The following is a 25,907-nucleotide window of genomic DNA, read 5'->3' as shown; positions in this document are numbered from 1 at the left end:
GCGCGCCGAGGGCGAGCCGTGCGGGGGCGCGGGCGCCGGCAGGGGGCACTGCGCGCAGGGCCTGGAGTGCGTGAAGAGCCGCAAGAGGCGGAAGGGCAAGGCCGGGGCGGCGGGCGGCGCGGTGGTGAGCGGCGTGTGCGTGTGCAAGAGCCGCTACCCGGTGTGCGGCAGCGACGGCACCACCTACGCCAACGCGTGCCGCCTGCGCGCAGCCAGCCTGCGGGCCGAGAGCCGCGGGGAGAAGGCCGTCACGCAACTCAGCAAGGGCACCTGCGAGCAAGGTGGGCACCTCCCGGGGGCTGTGCTTAGAGTTGGGGCGCGCGAGCGGCAGGGAGCTGGCGAAGCGGCCGGCCGTGCGCGGATGGAAACCTCGGGGACCTCGGGCGCCTCTGTCCCCAGCAGGCCAGGCAGTGAGCCCACAGTGGGGAGCAGGCGCCTCCGGTCCTCATTCTGCTCTCGGTTTGGGGGTGGAGAGGCGCGGGCGAGAGGGGAGCAGTCGAAGTCTAAAGTAAGCACTGTCTGAAAGTTGCTGGTCCCTCCAGCTGGCTGGATGGAAGCCTTACATAAAATTGGATTTCATATTGTTTATTGCTCGCTTACTGGAAATTATCCATTCCCAAACAGTAATTGGCAAAAATAAGATACAAACTGAAGATTGTTTTTAGGATGTACTATGTTGTGAACCATGTGACATTTTGGGTTTTTGTTCCCAGGATGCACTGTTCGGCAAGAAGGCCTTTGAGATTGTTTAATGGTTGATTTTATTCCATGCAAGTCCAAGCTTGTTATAAATGAAGTGAGAAAAACATCTGAACTTGAAAAAAAGAAAAAGAACAGAACTGTTAAGTCTAGTGCCTGAAGTAACATTTTCCACTGCCTGTAGTTTTAAGGGAAAGTTAGGAATAATCCGTTCTGCTGAGGTAACAAAGCTATAACTACTTTAGCACAGTTAAGACTTTCTCCCAAATAGCAATGGTTTCATCAAAGTTCTTTCCAGAAGTCCATACACTACTAGGCTGTGTGCCATCAAGTTCAGAGTTCACAAGTAGCTTGGCTATTTATAGTATCGTACCCTTAAACTCAGAAAATCACAGCCCAAAATAATCGATATATATGCTTCCAGTAGGAACAGCCAGCCAACTCTTTAGGTCTCATTTGTCAATTACGTCACAAAAAAAGAAATGTGCTTTGTTCAGTAGTTCATTGCAAATATTGTGATTTCTTTACAAGTGTTCCAGGGGAAATTCATCTCTTTATTCCTTCACAGTTACTTATCAGAGTGGTTTCCTTGGTGATTGTTCCTAAGTATTAAGTCTGGTGGTCACACAGTGCCAGTGTCCATCCTCTGCACCTCCTTAGAACTCAGTCCCTTGACAGTGCAGAAATAGCGGGTTTTTTTTTTTTTTTTTTTTTTTAATGTTAGGGAAAATGTTAGGAGAAGTGAAATAAAACTGGAAACTCTGACATAAATTAGTGTTTTTCCCAGCCTACACTGAGAGGCATTCTAGGTCAGTGCCCTGGAGCAAGCGAAGACACTCCAAGGTCCACCCACCAAAGCACCTTTCCTCGGCAGAGACAGGAAATCAGGCCTCCGCACCACCTCTCCAGATTCCTCAGGGTGTTTTGTGAGTTACAGAAATAAGCAGGGCACAGTGCGATTTCCATCCTTACTGCTTAGTAAGGAGGCTTTGGGAAATATATTTTCTGGCTTCCATTAATTATTTTTGTTCTCAAAAGAAACTTGAATACTCACCTGGCAGGGGAGATACCATGATCACAAAGAAACTTGAATTATGCCTGGGTGTACCTTGAGTATATGGGAGGAGGCATTGTAGGACGTGGCCACAGTGATGTTCAATCCACATCCTGGTCTGTTGGTTGCATTTAACATAAGCATATGATCAAAAACTACAGGAAACATTTAATTTTTTTTATTACATTATGTTACAATAAAAGATACAGTGCAATTAATCCCTGGCAAAATATTCTGACTTCACCTCCTGTTACCCGTCATTCTCACCACTTTCTAAAGCAGTTCTAGGAGTCTCCTTTCATGTCCTTAGTTGTACTGTTGTGGCTGCCTTGAGCAGTGTCCTGAATCAACTCAAAACATTTATCTTTCATGGTCATTTTGACTTTGGGGAAGAGCCCAAAGTCCCCAGTGTCAGATTTAGTGAGTAGGTGGGTGAGGACCCACAGTAATATTTTTATGAGCTTGCCTTTCTTATGGATGGTTCATAGCAGCAGCATTCAGTGTATTACATCACACCTCATAAAGACACTCATAAAAGAAGGCTTCCAGAACTCCTTAAGAGAATGGCAAGAACACTGGGGTAAGTGTATTGAAAGTGAGGGGGAAAGAGCCGGCCAGATAGCTCAGTGGACTAAAGCGCCTGCTTAGACAGAGCACAGCATCCAGGGTTCCGATCCCCAGCCTGCCATGCTGGCCCCATCCCCAGGGCACTGAGATGGCAATTGAGACTGGGCATGGTGGCATACGCCTGTAATCCCAGTACTTGGGACACTGAAAACAGGAGGATCACTAAGTCCAGTCTACATAGTAAGACCCTAAATACCCTGTAGACCCAGTACCAAATGCATAAAAAAAAAAAGTGAGGGGGAGCTCTTAGAGGGGGGTTAGGACCAGTATGTCTTTTACTGTAATACGTGTTTGTTTAAGTACACACTATAGTTGTTGATCCACCCTTGGACATTTGTTGAGCAGGTGCTTAGTGGCAGGGATGCAGGAAACACATCTTGTCTTGCTGATTGAGCAGCTGCCTAAGGCCTGGGGTGTTGGTCTGGGCATGCCACTCAACGGTCCAGATCTGCCCTGCAAGTGGGGGGCTGAGTTCCAGCTAGTGCCACAAATAAGTAGGTAACAACTAAGTAACCAAATGTTAGAAGAGCAGAGCTGAAAATTTAGTTTAATAAGGAGAAGGTGATGTGGAGAAGCTGATGCATATAATGAAATTGCACTGTTGGAAAGGCATATGTGTTCCTCTGGTGCAGTTTCTGGCTTTGTCTTTTGTTCACAATCTTTTACATCTACGTTCCTTGACGGTCCCATTTCAGTCACTTGGCTTCTTCCAGTGCCCGTCCTTGTCCCTCAGAATTAACTGCAGAACCAGAAGGTCATTCTTCAGGCTCGTCAGCACACTACAACCACATTTTTTTTTCAGCCTCTTCTGCCCATCTCCCTGATGGTCCAGCCACAGAACATGCCTGAGCCTCAACACATCCTGCCTCTTCCTCCCTCCATGCCTTTGTAGATGCTGTACTTGTGCCCAGCATGCCTCGTGCCCAGCATGCCTCGGTGCTTACACACACCTAGCCACACCCTCCCTGTGAACCCTTCCTAACCTGTAGGGATCTTGGCACTTTCTCTGGGAAGCCGCCTGACTTTCCTCCTTCTGGCCTCATGGTGATGTCCTTGTCCTCCTAGTCTTGCTAGCCTCCAGTCATTGCTGCTGCAATACCTCACTACCTACAGCAGGCCAGGTAAGTGAGCAAGGAGCCTGACGCCCAGGTGTGAGCCTCCCCTCTACCCTTGCTAACTGTGACGTGCTCTGACCCCTCTGCCATGGTTCTCCCACTTGTATGCTGGGATTATCACCATGCCCAGCTCATAGGGGTGTCGTGAAGATTTAAGGTTGATGGAAGAAACGACTTGATGGGCATTGATCAGTTTTACTCAACCAGAAAGTATGCTCCCTGAGGAAGGGAAGTTTTTGTTTCTGCATCCCAGGAACCCAGATTAGTGCCTGGCATGTAAAGGAGCCTTGAACACACATTGACAAGGGAATCTGTGAATTGGCCAGCACTCTTCTCGTCTTGGGGTAGGCGACCTTGACTTAAGTAGATGAAGTCCCTGTCTCATGGAGTTTGACATAAGCTTTAGGCAAAAACACATAAACAAGTATTACCATGTAATTGTTTTACTGTGCAGAATGCAATCTGGAATCTAGAATAGAAGCTAGAGATAAATGGGCAGCAGTAAGTGAGGTAGGCAGGGCCATGCCAGGATGCCAAAGACCTAGCAAGGCCAGGGCCTGAGAGGACAGCAAGCTCCACTGCTGTAAACCTCTGATGCTGCCTTGAAAGCACTCATCCTCACTGGACTGTGAGCGTCACAAAAAAAGGGACTGCATCTCAGAATTCCTTCTAAGCACAGTGGCTGGGTAGTATTTGGGCCTTCTGTAAATATTTGTTGATTAAACAAAGGAATCCTCATGAGAAAGTGCCTTTCTGTTTGCAGATGTGGGCAATGGACTCCCCTCCCTGGCTGCTCTTTTCTCTGGGCATTTTCTGCCTTCCTGCAGGCTAGGAATTCCAGAGAATCCATCCGCATTGACTCCTCTTCGTGTCCTTAGCCGTCCTGATCTCTGACATTAGATAATTACTTCCTGCCCAAAGCTCAGCCTGTCCACATTGCATTAGAAGCTATTTCATAAATGGAAAAAGTGTCAGCGAAGATTTTGATTATCAGAAAATTACTTTATCTTACCAATTTTAAGCATTCATTTTTGAGAAGTTTTGCTGTGAGGCATTTTAAAGATTGATAACATCATTTAGATGCCCATATTCTATTATTATCCTTCAGTGAATCTCAGAACTTCACAGTTGAAACAGAAGGGCTCCACAATTAAATGTTGATGTCAGGGGAGGGCAACACAGCCTAGTATCTTCTTAAACTAAGCCAGTCGTGCCAGAGAGGCAGAGAGCCCACCCTGCTTGGCGGGAGATGGGGAGAGCAAGGGATCCGTGAAGCGAGCGAGGCTGGGAGGCAAGGGCTGCGCGGCCATAGTGGCAGCTGATGTTCCCTATGCAGGTGCACTGTCACCCGGCATAGCAGGCAGGGTGGCAGCAGCGTGTGGAGATTGAGCCATGATCATTCTTGGAGCTTAGCTGGGAAAGATGGGGTCAGACCTATCAAGTACTGTTCAGCCTTTAAAAAGAAGGACATTCTGCCATTTGTGACAATATGCGTGAACTTGAACATTATGTGAAGTGAAGTAACTCAGGCACGGCAACACCTGATCTCACTCATGTGGTACTGAAAAGGTCAAACCAGTAGAGCTAAGGAGTGAGATGGGTTGCTGGAGGCTGCGGTGGAGTGTTGCTCTGAGGGCCCCAACTTTCTGGAGGAGAAAGTGTGAGAGCTCTACTGCACATCATGGTGACTCTAACAACATATTGTGTATTTGAAAATTGTTGAGATGTTAAGTATTCTCATCACGAAGACAGTAAGTATGCTAAATAGCCTGAAGCAAGCATTCCACAATTTACACACATATCACACACTAAATTGTGTACTGTACTATATCCCCTTCTTTTTAACTTGACAACTAATTTTTTTTTTTTTTTCAGAACTGGGAACTGAACCCAGGGCCTTTACACTGATTACATCCTGGCCCTTTTATCTGTTTGCTTGATATTTTTGTGGGGTTTTTGTTTAGTTGGTTTTGGTTTGTTTTTTTCAAGACAGGGTCACGCCAAGTTGTTCAGCTGTCCAGGCTGGACTCGAACTAGTGATCTTTTTGCCTCAGCCTACTAAAGTACTAGGATGATAGATGTGGGCTACCATAACCTGGCTCTAAAATAAATTCTGAAAAAAAAAAAAAAAGGCAGACGGACAGGGCGTTCTCTGAGCCCCGCGTGGTGGCTGGTGGATTCAAGGCTGCCCAGCATGGGAGCAGTGGGAGCAGGGAGCCAGGCTTTGAATCTGTGCTCAAGAAGCCTGCAGGCCACCCTGTGCAGAGTGGACTGGAGCAGGGCTGGCACAAGCCTGACTCCAGGAGCTGCTGCCCTAGTCCCAGCAGGAGAGGCCTGGTTGCTTGTTCCCCAGACCTCAGCATTTCTCTCAGTGCTTCTGGCCACCTCCACATCTGGAACCACCACGCCCGGGTCCCACTCCACCACGGCGGCTGGTGAGCTGGGTGCAGGAGGCCCTTTCCAAGACTGTGCTATAGAGTGGCGGCTTGTGGACGTGCCCTGTTTGCCAACCCATGCTTGCCCAACATTACAGAAAACACTGGCCCATCATAACCCTCACCAGTCACTCTACTTTCACATTGGAAAGGGGAAAGAAAATCACACCTGAGAGGCTGCCCTGCCCATAACAATGCTTTTAAGACCTTTCAGCCCTAATGAATGTTCTAGAACAGTGAGTAATGCACAGACTCTTTGTTATCAGTTTACCTACTTTAATCATTGCATTGTTCAAAAGATATGAGCAACCAAAGGCGCTGTAGAAAATAGGCAACCTTGAAGGGTCTTAAAAGGACTTAAGTTCCTTTCTGAAGAAAGTAATCCAAAGAACAAGTTAATGTTTCTCCATAGTTTGGGAATTAGTTATTAAATGGAAAATGCCTGACTGACTGTTCTACAATTCTTCAAGGAGATAGAATTTAAAGGCCTGGAATTAAACAGCCAGAAGGCACATTTAGATTACATGCCAGGAAGAATTTTCCAGTAAAACTGCAGAATATTAAGATGGTCATGTGGGAGTTGGAAGAGCAGAGCAATAACCTCAGCAAGCAGGGCAGCGGTGCAGGAGGATTTGATAACTTTTCAGTCTGCACTGTGCCGCTCTGGGATGGAATGGTGGAGCTGAGCAGGCATTTACTGACTTTCTTGAATGTGGTTTCCACACAGTCCCTGAAGCTTGCCCCTGGGGTCCCCTGCAGACCTGCCTTGCAGAAGAAACTGCCTTACAAGGCACTCTTTTGGGTGGCCCAGTGACAGGGCGTTCTTGGCTGCAGTCCAAGGCCCTCCCGGCACTAAATCTGCCTCCAGCGGATAAGATCCTGCATTTCCTTTACTAAACTCCAGCTGCCTCTCATCTGCACTTTTAATTGTAAGACAAATAACATCCGGTGCTTCGCAACTGGTGACAGGACCCCTGCATTACTGCTTGCCCTGTGAAGCCAGGGGTACGCAAGGGTAGCTTCTTGTGGTCACTAAGGAGTGCTGCAGTGGGCAAACTTGGAAAGAATGAGGCCTAGGAGTGTGTAAAGGAATGGGTCTGCTGTTTTGGGGCAGTTCTAAAGATTTCCCAGGGAATCCTTTGCTCTTTATAACTATAGAGCTAGAAACCGTCTTCAGAAATCTTCCCCAAGCAAGTTCTACCAGGATTTTGCAGGTCAGTAAAGGCAACTCCCTCCCCCAACAGTCTGCTGAGAGAACTGGCTAGGTCCAGAGGACAGTGCAGGAGCTGACAATGTGCAGAAAGTCTGTCTTTTTCCTAAAACTGATGGGCTAAAGAGCTGAACCCTTGTTTTATCACAAATTGCACTCATCTCAAATTGATGGGACCCCTTTAAAAAAAAAAAAAAAAAAAACTGATTTATTGACTGCTTTCACCAGAGCAAAGCAGAGTGACATGAATTAGAAGGGCTGTCACCTGCAGCCCCACCTCTTCCACAACCCCCAAGCATAAGTTCCAGGGAGAGGACACCAGGGAACCCAGGAAGTGCAGCTGTCCCCAAAGCAGACTGTGGCTGCACAGAAAGTTTGCAGCTGAAAAATAAGAAAGGTTCAGGGGAAATGGCTCAGTAGAATAAGCACTTGCCTGGCAAGTGCAAGGGCCTGAGTTTAATCCCCTGTTCCACCAAAAATAAAATAAAATAAAAGAAAGAAAGAAAGGTTCAGACCAGGTAAAATAGATCTGCTGACTGAGTTCTGACAAAGCACTGTTCATGTGGTATGAAGTTACCTGCAGGTAAGCGTGGATCAGATCCAGGCCCAGGTCCAAGGGGCCAGTTCAGGGAGGAATGTGCCACTAGGAGAAAGCAACTCTCAGACTTCGGCATAGTGTATCCAAGCCCTAGAGATACAGTTTAGCCCACCTGCTTCATAGGATTAGTGCAGAGGTCAGATTATGTGATGTGTGTGAAAGCATGGTGTGAAGCCAAAGCCAGGCATGGTGATACACATGTATAATCCCTCAACTCTGGGAAGCTGAGGCAGGAGGGTCACAAATTCAAGCCCAGCCTTGGCAGTTTAGTAGCTTAGCAAGACCCTGCCTCAAAATTAAAAAAAAAAAAAAGATGGTTATTTTGCTTCATGCAGAGGTCCTAGGTTCAATCCCAAGTGCCACAAAGGAGAGAGGGAGGAATGGGAAAGAAAGGGGAGGGGAGGGAAGGGGACCAGTGGGAAGGAAGGGAAGGAAAGGGCTGTGTGAACTGTGCTGCAGCAGTAAGTGTAAAGCATTCCTCTCAAGAGACTCTAGACTCCTGGGGAAGATCAGAAGATCATGCCTTGGAGTGAGTGACGCGGTAGCTGATGATTGTAGAGTACTTTACAGTGCTTCACAGTTTCCTAACAACTCCAGTAGATGTTCCTTTCTTGCAATTTAAAACCACCTTGAAATGTACAGCATAGGAAACCGTTAGCCCAGTTTACCCCAAACCATTCTCCTGAAAGGAAGCTGCAGGCCACCTGTCTTAGAGCACCAAGGAGCACATCCATACTTAAGGTATTCTGCTATATCCTTGCTGTTCAAAGTATGCTGTTTAGACCCATAATGTTGGCTCTCATAAAAATTTAAAACAGTCCAGATGTGGTGGCACACACCTGTAATCTTAGTACTTGGGAGGCTGGGGCAGGAAGATTGCTGTTGATTTAGGGGAAAGAAACTCCCTTCCTTCTAGATACCTGATATGAGTTGGTAGTCTCTAAAATCAGAACAGTGGAAGTTAAGAGCAGAATATATTGATTGGGGAAAAAAAGCTTCTGTCTAAGAGATAGAAGAGGTCCTCCATGGGTTGCCTAGAACCCTGCCTTTTGGGGGGATATTTATAGAGCAAAACTACAAGGTGAGGTGGGTCTACAGTGGGATAAGATGGCAAATCACAAGGTGGGCATGAGGTAGGACAAAGTTGTGGTCAAAAAGAGTATGAGCATGATTTCTCAGGTAATATTGATTAAATTGGGATCAAAGGAAGGCGCAAGTCACATAGCAAGTAGGCATGAAATAGAACAGGACTTTTCCTGAAGGCAGTGAGTCACTGACTCTTTCTGGCTTTCCCAAGGTGATCCATACCTGTTTAAAATGTCAGGGTCTGGGGGCTTAGCTCAGTGGTGCAGCACCTGCTGGGCAAGCATGAGGTCCTGAGTTCAATTCCTGTTACCACACACACACACACACACACACACACACAAAGAAAATATCAATCACTGTGTTTATTTTTAGGGAAAATATGTGAGTACATTTGTTTTGGCTTGAGGTCTGTCCCTCTGCGGAGGTATCTCTCTCCCCCATGGTTGCAGTGGGTCCTGTCTTCTGCACTGGCTCCTTTGAAGGCCCAGCCCTGTCTAACTACCTGGCTGATATAATGTTTCTACCTGACATAGCTGCCTATAATGTTGTGAGTTCGAGGCCAGCCCTGGACATACAGTGAGTTCAAAACCAATCTGAAACATATAGTGAAACCCTGCTTCAACCAACCAATCAGTCAATAAACTAAGTTCAAATAAAAGAAAAGTAAGGACAGATATGGTGGCACACACTTGCAATCCCAGCTTTCTGGGAAGCTGATACAGGAAGATGTGAGTTCATGCCAGCCTGAACAACTTAGCAAGATCCTGTCTCAAAATTTAGCAGGGGATATGATATGCATCTAAATCCTTCCCGTGGCACAGCTATGTACCTTATGGCTCCGGATGGTCACTGAGCACAGTCTACCGTCTGGTTTCTTATGGCCAGCCTGGAATCTCAGAGCCCTTGGCATGGGGTGCTGGGGCTGCTGGCCTGAATGTTGAGTCCAGAGAGACCTCTTGCACTATAATACCCAATTGAACACCCTTTCAGAAGAGTATAGCGGAGAAAACTCACTTTCCCATGTTCACATCCCTTTCACACATAGCTTAAGCCTAAGTGCTGCCCTTGAACCCTGAGCCCACCTCTGCTCAGACCTGTTTTCCCAGTTGAATGGTACTCAGTTTGAATAATCTCCGAGTATGTTCTGAGGTCAGGTGGGGTTTACATTCCAACAGGAACTGGAGCCTAGTGCTTGTGGGCTTTGAGAACTCGGCTATGTGTGCTCTCTTGACTTTCTGAGAGGGAAGAAAAGAACACTTTGATATTCCACCAGGCAGACATGCAGCTGCCTCCAGTCACCTGGTTCTGTCCCGAGGTTCCACTCCCTGGGAGCCTGTCTTTCTGTCTGGTGTTTCATTTGCATCAGATTAGTGGGCCAGCAGTCAAGTGGTGGAATTAAGAACCAGCTCTGACATCTGTTCTGCTCTTTTCTGGCCTGACCCCAAGCAAGGAAGGAAAATTTATTGGGAAATGGGTCTCCTGCTACTTCCCAGAGGTTTTGAAAGAGACCACCCACAACTGGGGTCAGGAATGTGTAAGTGTAGCCCCAACCCGCAGGGCTCAAAGCCCACTCCTTTTCTTGTCTCCTCTGTGAGAGCTTTCAGAACTCCAGGAGGGAACCAAAAGGATTTCAATCGCAGCTTCAGCAGTTAAGGCAGCTTTGGCTTCCAGACATGCCCTGACCCCCACCCCAGGAAGCCCTGGCTTTTCATGGGGAATGAGGTGCATACATAACACTGCTGCTCCCAGCTAGAGCAGAGAGGTGCAGAGCCACGCAGCAGAGCGCCTTATTAGAGAGGATGAAGCTGCTGGCAGACACCTGCTGGGCCAGGGCTTGGAGCCAGAGCCCCCTCTGGGCCGGGGAGCATGCATCAGGGGCTGAGAGCAGGGCCAGAGAGTTCCTCTGACTTGGCTGTTTCAGTTCACTACACTGGTGAGGTGGAGAGGACCTTTCCAGAGGCGCCCTGCTTCCTGCTGCCCAGCTCTGGCTTTTCTTCCATCTGTTCTGCTTGGCCTCTTACTGTGTGCCGCCTCTCTTTCCTGTGAGGCAGACCTCCGAGCAAGGCCTGTCCTTCCTTCACCCGAGCCCCTTCTGAAGTGGCCACAGCTACGGACATGGTGAGCCCTGCCCAGCACACCCCCTGACTGCACCCAGACTCTCAGTCATCCTGGGGGTCCCTGGAAGAGAACACAGGAAGAACTTAGTGTGCCAGCTGTGGAAGGTGGCCAGCAGTCCATGTCACCCCTTCTTTTCTGGACGCTACTTGGGATGAAGTTTTCAGGTGTGTTAGGGTCCATGTTCACTCTGAACATCAGCCCAAACCTTTCCTTCCTCTCAGAACAAGCCCAGGAGGGTGATAAAGACAGCCTCGGTGGCAGTGGGCTTGATGGGTCCCCAACGTGACCCTGGGCCATCCCTACTAGTGGCTTTCACCCCTGTAGTGTGTAGGGTATGTCGGGAAACGCAGCCTGGGTGGTTCAGAGTGTGTACTGGGAGTTGGGTCACCTGGGCCAGTTCTTCATCCTGTTGTGTAACTATGCATAGAACTCCAATCCTTTTCATTTATAGGTTTCTTTTTGGTTTGGTTAGGTCTTTTTGAAACAGGGTCTCTATATGTAGTTCAAGCTAGCCTTGAACTCACTGTGTAGTCAAGCCGGCCTCAAACTCATGTTGATCATCTTGCCTCAGCTTCCTGAGTGCTGGGATTACAGGCCTGTGCCACTACAACTGGCCTCATTTATAATTCTTTGTTGTTGGTTTTTGTTTGTTCGGAATATTTTGGCACTGGGGATTGAACCCAAGACCTTCACACTGAGCTTCAGCCCCAGCCCATTTTTATTCTTCATTTTGAGACATTTCTAAGTTCCCCAGACTGAGTTTCAATGTGCAGTCCCCTGCCTCAGCCTCCTAGGTGCTGGGATTATAGGCATGCACTGGAATAACTTCAGATGCCCAGCCTCTGTTTATCATTTCCTTACCAGCAGAACAGGCATGTGGTAATAACAATTCTCACCACTTCATAGTGTTATTGACAGGTGAGATAACAGTCTGGGCTTGGTGGCACACGCCTATAAGCCCTGCCGCTGGGGAGGCTGAAAACAGGAGGATCACTATGAGTCTGTAACGAGACCCTGTACGGAAGGAAGGAAGGAAGGAAGGAAGGAAGGAAGGAAGGAAGGAAGGAAGGCAGGCAGGCAGGCAGGCAGGCAGGCAGGCAGGCAGGCAGGAAGGCAGGCAGGCAGGCAGGCAGATAGATGAGATAATATATGAAAATATTGGTTCCAAGCATATAGTTCGGACTCATTAAATCATTTCTATTCCTCCTTTGTTTGTTAGCATTATACACCTAGTAGGAGTTAGTTTGTAAGTGTTTTGACTATGACATGTTGTTGTCTTATTTTGACCAGTCCCAACTCAACCCCACCTCCCATGATTCCAGTTTGGAGCTTAAACTTGCATTTGAGCCCCTGCAAACAAAACCGCAGCAAATCCCTGGGGACGTCCGCCTCGCTGCACAAGGATTCTGGTACAGGGAATCCTGCACCAAGTTGGGAGATGCCAGCCTCCAGGGCAGGCTGCTTACGGCCCTCCAGGGTGCTGGCCAGAGCAGGTGCCCTGATGGCTGCTGAACTGGCTCTGAGCCTTCCAGCCCAGTATCACTCATGTTGTGTTCTAACAGCACCTCTTAGTGGCTGTCCTTCGGTCATTCACATTCAGTTATTGTTGCTGTACCTCTTCCTCACATGTTTTGCTTGTATTTTATACATAGGAAGAGTTCTGTAATTTTTACTGGTTGGTTCATTTGAAGATCAGGATTGGCTCCAAAAAAGAACATTAATCAAAATCACAGGGGCTGGTGAGATGGCTCAGTGGTCTAAAGCACCTACTTAGAACAAGCTTAGCAAAGCTTAGGGACCATGGTTCAATCCCCCAGCACCACATGCCAGACAGCCCTGCCCCCTGGTGGGCTGAGCTGGCCCCCCCAAAATAAATAAATAAATAAATTAAAAAAAAAAATCACAGTTCAGAGACAGGACAGAATAGGGAGGACTCCTAGACACTCACTGGGTATTTGGCTTTTAGGGTCCTGTTGACAGAAATAATCATCCCTTTACAGCAATTTACATGTTTGTTCTTTGGCTTATACCTATCACCTTGGCCTAGCGGGAACTCATCTTAAAACTCAAAACGCTTAACTATAAGGAGACTAATTTAGACCCAGGGGCACTGGCGGGTTAGCTCAGTTGTCTAAAGCACTTTGTTGAGCAAAATCAGGGGCAAGGGACTACGTTTGATCCCCAGCACTACCTATTGGACCAGAACCGCCCTTAAGGCAGCCTGAGGCTGCCAAAAAAAAAAAAAAAAAAAAGGAATCCTTTATATTTAGACCCAAAAGGCGACTACTTATGTTGGGATGGAGAGCAAAAGAAACAAGAGCGTAGACTGGAGACTTAGGAGCAGGGATACCTTTTCAGGTGCATCAGCTTTGGGGTGTTGAGGTGAAATCGACAGAATATTGGGACTGACAGCCCTCCAGATCTAGGCGTGGTCACCTCCAGAAGCAGCAGGACTTTTCAGAGCATCAGGTCCGCCTGGGAATCAGAAGCCTGTGACGAGATGACCACGCTCGAGCGCGCGATAGTTTCACACGTGCAGCCAGCGTTCTGGACACATCTTGGGATATTTTGAGTCTCGTCTGAATCTAACAAAGTCAAACTATGCTTGCATCTGTAGGTATTTTGGGGATTTTTAAAAGTTTGAGTATCGCTTTAAGAAAAATACTGACCTAAAGGCACATGCTCCAATCTTTTTTAGGGGACAGGGTCCCCCTGTTGGAAAGGGAGCTTGCACTCGGTTGGGTGCTCGCCTTGTGAGGGAGGAGACTTCTCCCTCCCTTGTCTTCTCTCAGAAATCTCTCCTAGGATAAAGTGGCTCCCCCAGCCTAGAGGAGAATCTCGTCATTCACCTGAACTGTTTAGATTGGGACTTACTCAAACTGTTGCTTGTAATTACTTTCTCCTATCCAAAAAGTGAGACTTGTGGGCATGGTGGTGCTTGTGTGTCACATAAATTCAAGGCCAGCCTGAGCAGTGCAGCAAGACCTTATCTTAAAACACATGAAGGGCTAGAGATATAGCTCAATGTAGATCACTGGCCTACCTTGTGCAAGCCCCTGGATTCAATCCAGTACTAGAAAAACAGCAGACTTCTGAGACTAAGATCAGGGTTCCATTCTGTTGCCTCATTTTTCCCTAACCATTTCCCATGCAGTGAGTATGATATTTTACCACTGCCGCTGGCTGTGTGATCTTGTCTCTTGTGAAGTATGCTGCTGACTTACAAAGTGCATGAAGGAGTTGCATGAGTTAATGTATTTTAAATGCTTAACGGAGCATCTGACCCATGACTGATCATAAGTAATTTGTGTACTGGTCTACCTCTCCCTCCAGTTGAGCAGCAGCAGAAGAAAGCACAAATATAGTACATTCTCGTCATTTTCAGTAGTTCTGTTCTGGGAATTTTATTCTGGAAGTTCTGTTCTGGGAGCACTGAATTAATGAATACCGAGCCACTGCTCCCTGGGTGCTCTGTGGTTAGGATCCAGGAGCCTCCGATCACACTGATGAACCCATCAGGATGTAACTTGCTTTAGAGACCTCTTAGTTAATCTCTACTGAACTCAGCCATTGACACGATAACCCTCGCCTGGATAAAGCTGTCAGACCCATTTCCCTAACACACGTCACCGTGGACTTTGGTTCTTTGGGGGATGCTCACCAGGGCAGCTTAAATAGCTAAGTCACCGAAAGAAAGCACAAAAATACAGGGAAAGAAAGAGAAGGAGCACTAAATAAGTTCTAAGGGACAGTCTGTGCTGTGACAGTGAAGTACGGAGGTAGAAGGCTGCCTGGCTGCGCACCTGTGTGCCGAGCAGCATGCGTGTTTTGTCACTGTGCAAAGCTGCAGGTGATCCCATCTGAGAGCTGCATATACATTTCACCGAGTAGGGGAATTTACAGATGTGGAATCTACAGTGAGAGCTGACTGTATTTGGAAGTGACCAAGAGAAGAACCAAAAACATTGGGGCAGTGCCAAGGATGTGGAGGGCAGACCCTGCATGGGCATAGCCAGAGTTTAAGCCAGGCTGGTGTTGAGGAAATAATTATTACAGAGTATGATGGTGCATGCCTGTAATCCTAGCACTCAGGCAGCTGAGGCAGGACAATCTCCATGAGTTTGAGGCCAGCCTGAACTACATGGTAAGACCCTGTCTCAGAACACCAAAAAAATAAAAAAATGAATGAACGAAAGAAGAAAGAAGAGAATTATTACACTGACTTTTGCTCCAGTTTAACAAGCACCTGTGCTGTCTTGTGGCCATTCTGTGACAAGCAGGTTTTCGCTCCACACCCCTGCATGCAAAACTCTTGTGCTACAAGGGGTTTCACAGGCCTTTAGGGAGGGCTCATGGGGAGAGCCCCTTTTGGCTTTCTCTCTGTCCCTCTCACCAGCTCCCTGAAGAAACAGGTTACCTTGGGTTCCAGTGCAAGTGAAAATTAGAATAGTTCTCTTCATTCATTCACATCAAGTGCCTGCGTCCTCTGGCTGTTGGGCTGGGTGGCCATGGGAGATTTGGTCTGATGAGAAAGATACCAACCCTTCTCTAAAGAACCATCAGATCCGTGCTCCATCTCTGGCATTGTGCAGTGGAGAAGTGTAAGGCAGGCAGTTATATGCAAAATACGAGAGCCCCTTTGTAAATGAAGTCAGTGGAAACTCAGGAGCAAAGACAGACCCCTCAGCCCTTCATTTTTAATCCTTGGAAACATTTTCTGTGCAGCTTCTGAAAAGGAAAAAAAATTAACAATGATACCTTCATATTATGGCCTATTCATAATTTATAATTTGATTACAAATTATAAGAGCTTATAAATAATATAACCATAGCTAGATGGATAGCATATGAGAGAATTACTACTTTGCCCAGCGTGACATTTGGGAGAAGCAGTGAATGTTTGTTCAGAACTGAGCTAAGAAGAGAATATTAGTCTGAAAGTATTTTAAGATTGTGTTTTATAGGCTTGGCTAATGCTAAGGAAAACACAAACAGTAAATTCGTATCACTGTACCTAGTTCCTGGCAAAAGGATAAAAGCAGTTTAAAGTGCCAGTGGGTGCTACGACCCATAAAGATAACGAGAGCGCTGTCTTCAACAATTCATTGTTCAATGTTTCACTTTTTGCTTAAAACCACAATGGATTTTAGGTTCCAAACTCACATATCCTTCTTAATTTGATTTCAGCCGTCATGCACCTTCTGCATGTCCTGGGAATATAAGCTAATTTAATTTCATCTTCACTGAAGATCTTTTTTGTTCTTAAAAACGAACAGTGTAGAAATTCGTACAATTCACTGACATCAAAGGCAGTCACTGTTAATATTTTTAGCGTATTCCACTCCATATTTTGTTTTGTTGCTCCTAGTCTTTTCTAGGCATATGTTATATAATTATTTTTATCATGCTATTTATGTACATTATATTTTGTTTACAATTTGTAACTAATATTTTGCTTAACAGAAAATAGCAATTCTAGAAGCATTGTAATTCTGCATAATTATTTAAATAAGCCATAACTTACTCAGATTTTTCTATCATTGACAGTGGTGATTCCATTTTTAAAAATTATCCTCCTCTAGATCAAGGGAGACAAGGACTCTCCTCCGTTGTTGCCGGGGTATAAATTAGTACAGTGTTGGTGGAAATCAGTATGGAAGTTCCTCAAAAATCTAAGACTACAGCTGCCGTGTAGCGTGTGATCTGACTGTAGCACTCCTTGGTGTATTGTGACAAGCATTAATGTCAGCGCTCTGTGTACATCTACATTCCTGTACTTATTGCAGGCGGTTCACAGTAGCTGTGCTGCAGAAACGCGCGTGGGGAGAGCAGGCATGGTGCAGACCGCGTGTACAGTGCAGCGCGAGCCTGCCATAAACAGCACAGCCGCGTCATCTGCAGGAAAGTGGAACTGGGGTCATGTGAGGCCAAGTGAGACGAGCCAAAAACAAAATCTTCTTTTCTCTCACATGAGAATCCAGATAAAATAAACTTTAAAAATAAAAATGACATTAAAATATGAAGGATACTGTTAGAGAACAGAAGAGCGGGGGAGGGAAAGGAGAGGAACGAGGGAGAAGGATGGAAGCGCGTTACATGCATGTGCGCATGCGCCCGAACACAGCCACAGCTCTGCAGAACCCGGAAGCACTAATGAAAAAGATTAGCCGTGCCTGAACAGTTTAGGTAAATTCCCTATAAAAACAGAAGGCCAAAAGCACAAATTCCAGCACACAGTAGAGATGACCTCTGCTTGTGCCTAGCTCTGCTTTGCGACTGCCAGGCTGCAGAAGAGGGCGTGCGTCCTGCACCTGCGGCCCAGCTCCTGTTTGTAGAAGTTGCACTCAGTGGCCAGAAATCCCAGGGCCCTGCCGGTGACCTGGTCTACATTGTCATCACCAGGCACTGGCGTTTTTTAGCTTAGATCGTGCGAAGTTCTTCCAGCAAGAGCAGAAAGAAAGGACTCCTGTTTGCTATAATTCCTGTGTTACAATTAAAGCTGGCCCATCAAATATTTCAATATAAAAGGAAGATGAAAAGAATAGTCCTTCGTGCATAATCGAGGTTCCTAAAAAGCACCTGCAGCTCTGCTAGCGTGGTTTGAAAATGCCTTTTTAATGGCAGTCACTTGTGTGGGAGATAAACAGTAAAAACTACATGAAATTTGGAGTTCTTGTCTTTAATATTTTTCACAGGGGAAAACAGTCTTTTCTGTTGATATAATCTATGGTGCACCATAGTCTGCATTAACCTCTGTTTTACTTCTCAAGATTTCAGGAACCTGCAGTCAATTACAGTTCAAAAATACGAAGTGGAGGGCCGGCCAAATAGCTCAGAGGATTAAAGCGCCTGCTTAGGCAGATGCTGGGGCTGGGAGTTCAATCCCCACAACGGTGATTAAGACTGGGCTTGGTGGCGCACACCTGTAATCCTAGTGCTTGGGAGACTGAAAACAGGAGAATCACAAGTCTGATCTATGCAGTAAGATCCTGTAGACCCTGTCCTAAATTTTAAAAAAAAGTGGAAAGTTCTAGAAATAATTCATAAATTTTACATAACTTTTATGATATATTGTTAAGCTTGTTCTAGTTTATCATTAGCTATTAATCTCTTATGGTGCCTACCTTATGAATTAACCCCTGTCGCAGGTGTATGTTACTAAGACAGAAGCACTGTGTGTGGAGGTTGGTACTACCTCCTGCAGTTCCACACGTCTTGGGGTCCTTGGAGGTATCCCACCTGGGTGGGGGCAGCTGTGCCTCCACTTGTCTCCTTGAGGAATACTGAGATTGTGGTTGACCGCTTGAGTGTCTCATTTGTGAGCTATACCTTCCACTCTCAGAGCCTGTGGCTGCTTGTTTCACTTACTGAAATACAAAAGAGCTAGGGGTGGTGGTGCATACTTGTATTCCTACCTGCGTGGGAGGCAGAGGGAGGAAGACTGAAAGTTAAAGACTGTCTTAGTTTCTTTCTAATTGCTGAGACACAACACTCAACAGCCACAACTCTAAGGATGAAAGGTTTATCTTGGCTCACAGTTCGTAGAGATTTGCATCCATAGTCAGCTAGTTCATGGCATGGTGGCAGAGTAGGGTGGCATGGCAGGGGACAAACAGCTCATGGAGGCCTCAGGAAGCAGAGAGATCAAGGCAGGAGGAGGGAGGGGGGCCCTTCCCAGCCACACCCCCAGGAACCATCTCCTCCACCAGGCTCACCTTGCACATCACAGTTAGCTATAAGCTCATCACTCCCTCATGACCCAGCTGCCTCCCAGAGCTTCATGTGCAATCTCATGAGGCTTGAGGGAGACATCCAAGACAAACATAAAGAGACGCAGCTGAGACACTTAGTGAGACCTTGCTTCAAAATAAAATTTTCAGAAGGGCTGGGGAGATAGCTTAGTGTTGGAGCACTTTCCTAGCATGTGTGCGTTGAGGCCCCAGATCTATCCTTGACTTGGGGTAAGGACTATAAAAGAAGCTATGAAATTTTATCTCACGCATCCTCGAGTTCTTGCAGTTGTTGGCAAAGTCGCATTTCTCTTTGTCTCAAGTCTTCAGCTCTCCAGCACATTCAGCAGCAACAGCCCTTGGAAGGCACTTATTCCTGACAGTACAGTGAACGGTGCTGAGAATATGTTTGCGAAGTAGAGACGTGCTGCATGCGTGCATTAATAGAGACTGAACCCAGGGGCACTCTCCCACTGAGCTACACCCACAACCCTTTTCATTTTTTGAGACAGGATCTGACTGAGCTCCCCAGGCTGGCCTTGAACTTGCAGTCCCCTTCTTCAGCCTCCTGAGTGGCTGAGAGTGTGGGTGTACCAGAACCTGGGCTGTGTGATTCTTCTCATTCTTGACTGAGACACAACACAGCAACACAGTGCAGGGCTCGAGAGGTTTGCACTTCGTCTCTTCACGCAAGCACCAGGCGGTGAAGACCCACCAGGGAGGTTCAGCAACCAGGCTCAGGGTGGTGAGAGCCCAGGCAGACTCCCATTAAACTGGAACAAGGGATTCAGGCAAATTGGTGCAAGCATAGATCCACTGCCCATGCACCCAGAGGAAGCTCAGCCTGAGTGGCGGAGCCTGCTGAGTGGGAGGTACGCGGCACCCATTCAGCCATGCATTCGCAGCCCCTGCTCTGTGCCTTTTAGTTTCCATCCCTAACCTTGCATCTCCTTCACTGACTATCCTGTCTGATTAATACTGTGAAGAAATGCATAGACTTGTGCTTGATTTGTTAAATCATGTATGTGCTTTTAAAGAAAAATATCCAGAGAATCCACAGCTGTTGTTTTGGCAAATTAACATAACTTAAATTCAGGCTTGGGTAGTGGCAGTTGTCTAATGGCTCATGGTAAAATATTCCCAAATCTCTGGGACCAACCCGGCTGATTACAGAGGATCCATCCCCTACAGAGGGCAAGCTGCCTGGTTCTGTTAGCTCTGCAAGATAAAGGAAGCAGTGTGTCATTCCCTTACCTAAAAAGGATGTAAAGAAAACTAGAGTAGGTAATCAGCTTTATCCCTGCTTTCACACTTGTTTTCTAAAACTAAAGCCTGTATCACTGAAGAGCAGAAGAACTCAGTGAAGGACAAATAACATTTTCAATCAGTTTGCATAAAATTGAGTTCTTGGAGAGATTTCAGCCTGGCCTGTGGACACATGTGTGTTTGTGTTTGTGAGCATTTCAGCTCTACAGAGTGAGAATGTCACCCCTGAGTCCTGAACATCCGCCAGGTGTGCAGTGAGGAAACAGGCATGTCAGAGTCTCATAAAAGTGCGACAACTACCCCAGACTCAAGAGATTTTAAAGCAGAGAAGAGGGGGAGCATTGCAGAGCAGTTTTCTAAATGAACTGTATGACTATGGTATTTTAGTTTATAAAATGCTTTTAGGCATTAGCTCTTCTGTGCCAGTTTCCTCCGTATGCAGAGGTATGGTTGGATTTGGAGAAGGGGGAAAGAAGAGAGGTGACCACGACAGCAGCAGCTGCTCTGTGAGCTGCAGATAAGAGCAGAGCTGGCTGCTGTGACTGCCCAGCGGAAGGATTTCCGTTCCCCAGAGCAGGAGCTCAGGTGTGGGCCTCGGCTGGAGTGGTCAGCTGCACTAAGCGCTGGCCAGGACCCGGTTCTTCCTGTCTTTCACTCCATCGTCCTTTGCACATTGGCTTCTGTTTTCAGACCTGCTAGCTGCAAGAAGGGTCCTGAAGGCCAGAACTTTGAGTCCTCTCCAGAGATGGAAGGGACAGGGACAAGGGCAGTGAGTCCCATCCTGCGCAGGAGCAGATGTTTCCCAGAATGCTTCCTTCTGCAGCGTCTGCCTAATGCCATGGTTATCTCCCTTCCCTACATCTACTGAGGCTGGACAGCAGGTCCTCAACCAGCTTTCGCTTCAGACACAGGTGCTCAGGGCAGATTTAAAGTCCCTGGAAGCTTAGTGATGCATTTGCAGCCCGCTGATGCAGTTCCCGCTGCACTATAGCCATTGACTGAACCAGATGCAAAGCAGGTCCTGGCGATGGAGGGGAGTGAAGAGCAAAATACGTCATTCCATATACCCAGCAGGGCGAAGTCATACATATTAGAGATTAGAGTTTAAAAGCACATGGGGCCAGGTGTGGTGGTACACACCTATGAATCCCCGCACCCCGGAAGCTGACACAGGAGGATTATTGTGAGTTCGAGACCAGCTGGGGCCTCAAAGGGAGCTCAAGGCCAGCCGGAGCTGCATAGTGAGACCCTTTCTCAAAAAAGGCAGTAAGTTAATAAGCAAATGGGGTTCAACTTTCCACTCCCCAATTTAGAGAAGTTAGTTCTCTGGGCCTCAGTTTTGCCATCTGTAAATTAGGAACAACATTATCTGCCAAAAAAAGGTTAGTGATAGCTACCGTTTGGAGACTTCAGGCGTGGTGTCTGACACAGAGCAGGGTCACACAGATGCACTCTTGCCTCTGACCTCGGCAGGAAAGGTTTTACTTCCCAGGGAGAGGCAGCCCAGGAGGCATCCCTTGCACTTTCGCCTGCATCCCTCTGCTTGTTTTGCAAGGATGCCCAAAGGTGCATGGTGATGAAGGGGGAGGCTGACACCAAGAGGGAGAGGAGTGATTGGGGGGGGCTGTGCAGGGAAACTGGGGGCTATTCTTACCCAACTAAACCTTTTCGATTTTGTAATTTATAGTTGCATCCATTCTTCTAACACATCATCCACTCTTCAGATCATAGCAACAGGTTGCAGAAATCACTAAACTTAGGAATCTTGAGTCTTAACCCTGCCTACGTGGAACATGACCATGTGCGGATTGCCTAATCCCTGGGGCCTTCATTCGTTTCACCTGCAAAGTGGAGCTGGCAGGGCTTGCCTTAAAAGATTATCACTGGAGTAGGTTGGGTAGTAGCCGATGCCTGCATGTCCAGCAACTGAGAGGCTGAAGCAGGAGGATCTCAAATTGAAGGCCAATTTGAGCTATGTAATGAGTTCAAGGCCAGCCTGGACTACATAGTGAGACCCTGTCTCAAAATAACATTTTAAAAAGTTAGGATTGGTATGCTGGAAATAAATGAAATAATAGACTTGAAAACCTTCTGAGACTATAAAGCCATATAGGAATGCAAGATTTTATGCATTTTGACATTGCCAATTATGATAGTGATTCCCAAGTATGCACAATTAGTTAACTGCCTTGTGTACATCTGTGTCAAATGTTTACTTTAAAAAGGACAGCCTGTGTACATCTGGGCCCCCACTTCTCTTCAGAACACTACCAGTAACTAGAGCCCAGGGACTGCTATGTAGTCGTGTCAGCCCGAGCCGAGCAATTAGTAAGGAAATCTGCTATAACAAGTTCATGCACAGCAAAATATAAAGCATTTTAAAATCAGCGTCTGTTTGTGATCGTCTGCTCCTCCTGCCCTCCATTAGCTGGGTAAGCAAGACTTGGCCGAGTTTTCCCATCTAGCAGCTCATGTTGCACATTGACCTGGAAAAGGTAAAACAATAGCAGTGTTTATGTTTTCCATCAGTCACCTTAATGAGTACCTGCTGCCTTGCCAAAAGGTGCAGGAGGCAAGAGTGTCTCACTGCAGAGAAAGGTGGAAGCATGGTGTACCAGGTGGGCGCCATGCCATGGCTGCAGGGTGTAGGACACAGGATCCGGGTCTGGGGTCCAGCGTCATGGGACTGTGCTGGCCACAGAGTTTGTCAGTCTTCCAAAATCCAATCTCCTCACAAAAACGTGGGGCCACTAGAATTGTGGTTGCCAGGGCGAGTGGAGAGGAAAGTAGAGAGTTGTGGGTTCCAGTTTTGCAAGATGAAAAGATCTGCAGAGATTGTTTGCATGATGATATGAATGCATCATGTTCCTTGACTCTTGATGTGGTTCCGTTCTAATGAACCCATAGTCCTTGGAAAATAATCATAAGTCAAAATGCTTTGAATACAGCAAAGGTATACCTCCTAGCATAGTGTCACAGGGTCCTGGGAGCCTTGGTGCTTTCCGCAGGTGACAAGGGGCTGCTGCTGCCCTGCAGCTGAGGGAGTGTTACATACTGCCAGCCAGGGGGAGATCTGTTGTTTCCACTGAGTGCACATCCCTACTGTACCACACTAACACGGGAGATTGGAAGGCAAACTGCTGTAAGTTGGGGACTGTCTTTTCCCAGCAGTGCAGAGCCATGTAGGTAAAAACAGCTGAGCCCAGCACTGTGGTACACCTCTGTAATCTCAGCACTAGCGACTGAGGCAGGAGCATCTCCAGTAACTGCCTAGTGAGACCCTGACCTGAACAAACAAATGCTTGTAATCTCAGCCCTCTGGCAATCTGAAGTAGGAGGATCAAAAGTTCCAGGCCATCATAAACAACTTAGCAAGACCAAAACTAAAAAAAAAAAAAAAAAAATTAAGGGCTAGGGATCTAGCTCATTGATAGAGACCTGCCTAGCATATGTGAGGCCCTGGGTCCAATCTTCAGAAGTGCAAAACAGAAACAAAATTTTAAAGCCAGTAGACATCAATACCAAAACCCCAGTGGCTGCATTTACACCACATGAACAGTGACAAGCTCTCCCCACAAATGCTTCAGTAAGTACCTGTAGCTGGAACAAACCACCTGTAGCACAAGGCCTGCAGGAGTCAGCAGTCAGGAAGAAAGCAGAAGGAAGTAATGGGGGCCAGGGAGATAACTCAGTAGAATAAGCGCTTCCCTGGCAAGTGCAAGGGCCTGAGTTCAATCCCAAGTTCCACAAAATGAAGAAAAAAGAAAAAGAACAGAAGTAATAGGGTGATGGATGACAGAGCGGGCCATAGCAAGGACCCCAGGGTGGGGCAGTCTAAGCTCCATAACTCAAAACCATAACCAGCTGCTCACTTTCAATACAGACCACAGCAAAGCAAACCTGCTCAGAGTAGAATCTGAGGTGAGCAGGACAGAGACGACAGAGCTGGGCGAAGGGAAGGCCCAAGTCAGGGAGAGCAGACCGGGAGATCCCAGAAAGCAGTCACCACCTTCTTAACACTAAGCAGAAATGACACCTCCCTTGAAAGTTCAGGACAACAGACTTTACATAAAAACAAACAGAAGGAAGGCTTCCAATCCAGGCCACTCCAGTGAGAAATCCCTTGTGAAGAGACAGAGAAAATATGAGCAAATGAAAGCATGTGAGAAAGACTTGCCTGCAACAGATAAAAATATAACCTGCTTTTGAAGCAAATGAACTAAAGAACACTAAAGAATACTATGAGAGGGGCCGGGGAGATGGCTCAGTGGAATAAGTGCTTCCCTGGCAAGCGTAAGGGCCTGAGTTCAGTCCCCGGTTCCACAAAAAAAAAAAAAAAAAAAAAAAAAAAAGAATGCTGCGAGAGACAAAGTAACAATACAAACCAGAATTAGGAGAACAAAGATAGGTGAAGAACTCATAAAATAACTCCAAATAAAAGACATAGTTTTTCAGAAATGAAAGCAAAAACCAAAAGAAAGGCAAGAGCAAGTCTCCGTAGCAGGTAATCCCTTCAAGCAGGTAGGAGCCAAAGGAGGACAGTTGATAATTTTTTTAGAAAACAGAGTAAAAGAAGTGGATATTGAAGGCATGCTGAGCAGAGGCCAAGTGCAGATAACAGGAGTCACTGAGGAAGGGGATTAAAGCAGCAGAGCGGGACAAACACTAAAAACTCTAATCCTGGAAAACTTTCTTAAATAATAAAAACTGTAAAATTACATTTTTTTTCCATATTTAGGACAGGGTCTGCAGGATCTTACTAAATAGATCCAGCTGGAAATGATCCTCCTGTTTTCAGCCTCCCAGGTGCTGGGATTACAGGCTTGCACCACCACACCCAGTCTCAGTCACCCTCTCAGCAAGCCCCACAGGCAGGGCTGGCATGGCAGGCCAGGGATCGAACCCCCAGCCACTGCGCTCTGCCTAAGCAGCCACGTTAGTCCTCTGAGCTGGCAGATCGGCCCTTAAAATTGTGTGTGTGTGTGTGTGTGTGTGTGTGTGTATTTTTTTTTTCCTGTATTTTAGGGAAGGGTCTACAGGGTGTTCAGGGTCTCACTACTAGATCAGACTCATAGTGATCCACTTGTTTACAGCCTCCCAAGAGCTGGGATTACAGGCATGTGCCACCATGCCCAGTCTCAGCATGCCCGCAGGGGCAGGCCCAGGGTTCCAACCCCTGGCCCTTGTACCTGCCCTTAAAATTACATTCTAAAAGAGCAGACAGCATGTTCAAGAATGTGAGCCTAGTACGGTAGATACCAAACCTTACTGAGCTTTAAATGGAGCAAAAGATTTCATAGACATCATGGTAAAAAAATTGAAGTAACTCATAGGGGAAAAAGGTAAGTTCTCACCAGACCTTTTGACAGCAGCTCTTTGTGCCTGGGACAGTAGAATAGCCTTTGGACCCTAGAGGCGACTTTGGTTACCTGCAAGCGTTCTTTAAGCCCTGCCTTGTAAGTGGTAGAAATAAGACCCTACATATGTCCAGGGGAAACAGCTAGCTAGGAGGGCTGCAGGAGGTGACAAAGGATTTGGTCTTGGGAGCCCTTTAAACAGCTACTGCAGTTCAGAGTTGATAATATAATACATAAATATGTGACTTACCCTCAAGGTGTAATGTCAGATTTATGGTGTACCATTCCGTGGCCTTATTTTTCACTGTTTTTAGAAAAAGCATGTCATTTCTGGTTAAAGGGATTTTTTTTTAATTGTTGGACTTTGAATGATTTAGTCTATGAATGCACAGCTTAATACTGCTATTAGATACATTGCATAGAGTGCAGTTTTATTAGAGAGGAAATGCCACTTACTTAGGTTTGTGCATGTCCGTAGAAGCCTTGCAGAGCCCCTGGACTACACAGTGAGAACCTGCCTCAAAATCAACCAAAATAAGAACAGAAAAGACGCATAAATGTGTGAGGAGTTGCTCAGCCTCACAGTCCCAAAATGCAACTGGAACAACAGTA

At 46.7% G+C, this 25,907-nt stretch overlaps 1 protein-coding gene across 1 annotated transcript in view; it reads left to right on the top strand.

The window, feature by feature from the left end:
• The window catches only part of Igfbp7 (insulin like growth factor binding protein 7), a 92,889-nt gene that overhangs the window by 15,551 nt on the left and 51,431 nt on the right, over window positions 1-25,907 (top strand). Inside the window, exon 4 of the mRNA XM_012513856.2 lies at window positions 1-281. Coding sequence (XP_012369310.2) covers window positions 1-281 — 281 coding nt within the window. The remainder of the gene's footprint in view (window positions 282-25,907) is intronic.

Source organism: Octodon degus, unplaced genomic scaffold (assembly GCF_000260255.1).
Source record: "Octodon degus isolate 3935 unplaced genomic scaffold, OctDeg1.0 scaffold00019, whole genome shotgun sequence".
Lineage (NCBI taxonomy): Eukaryota > Metazoa > Chordata > Mammalia > Rodentia > Octodontidae > Octodon > Octodon degus.
This window is presented reverse-complemented; position numbering and strand designations above follow the sequence as displayed.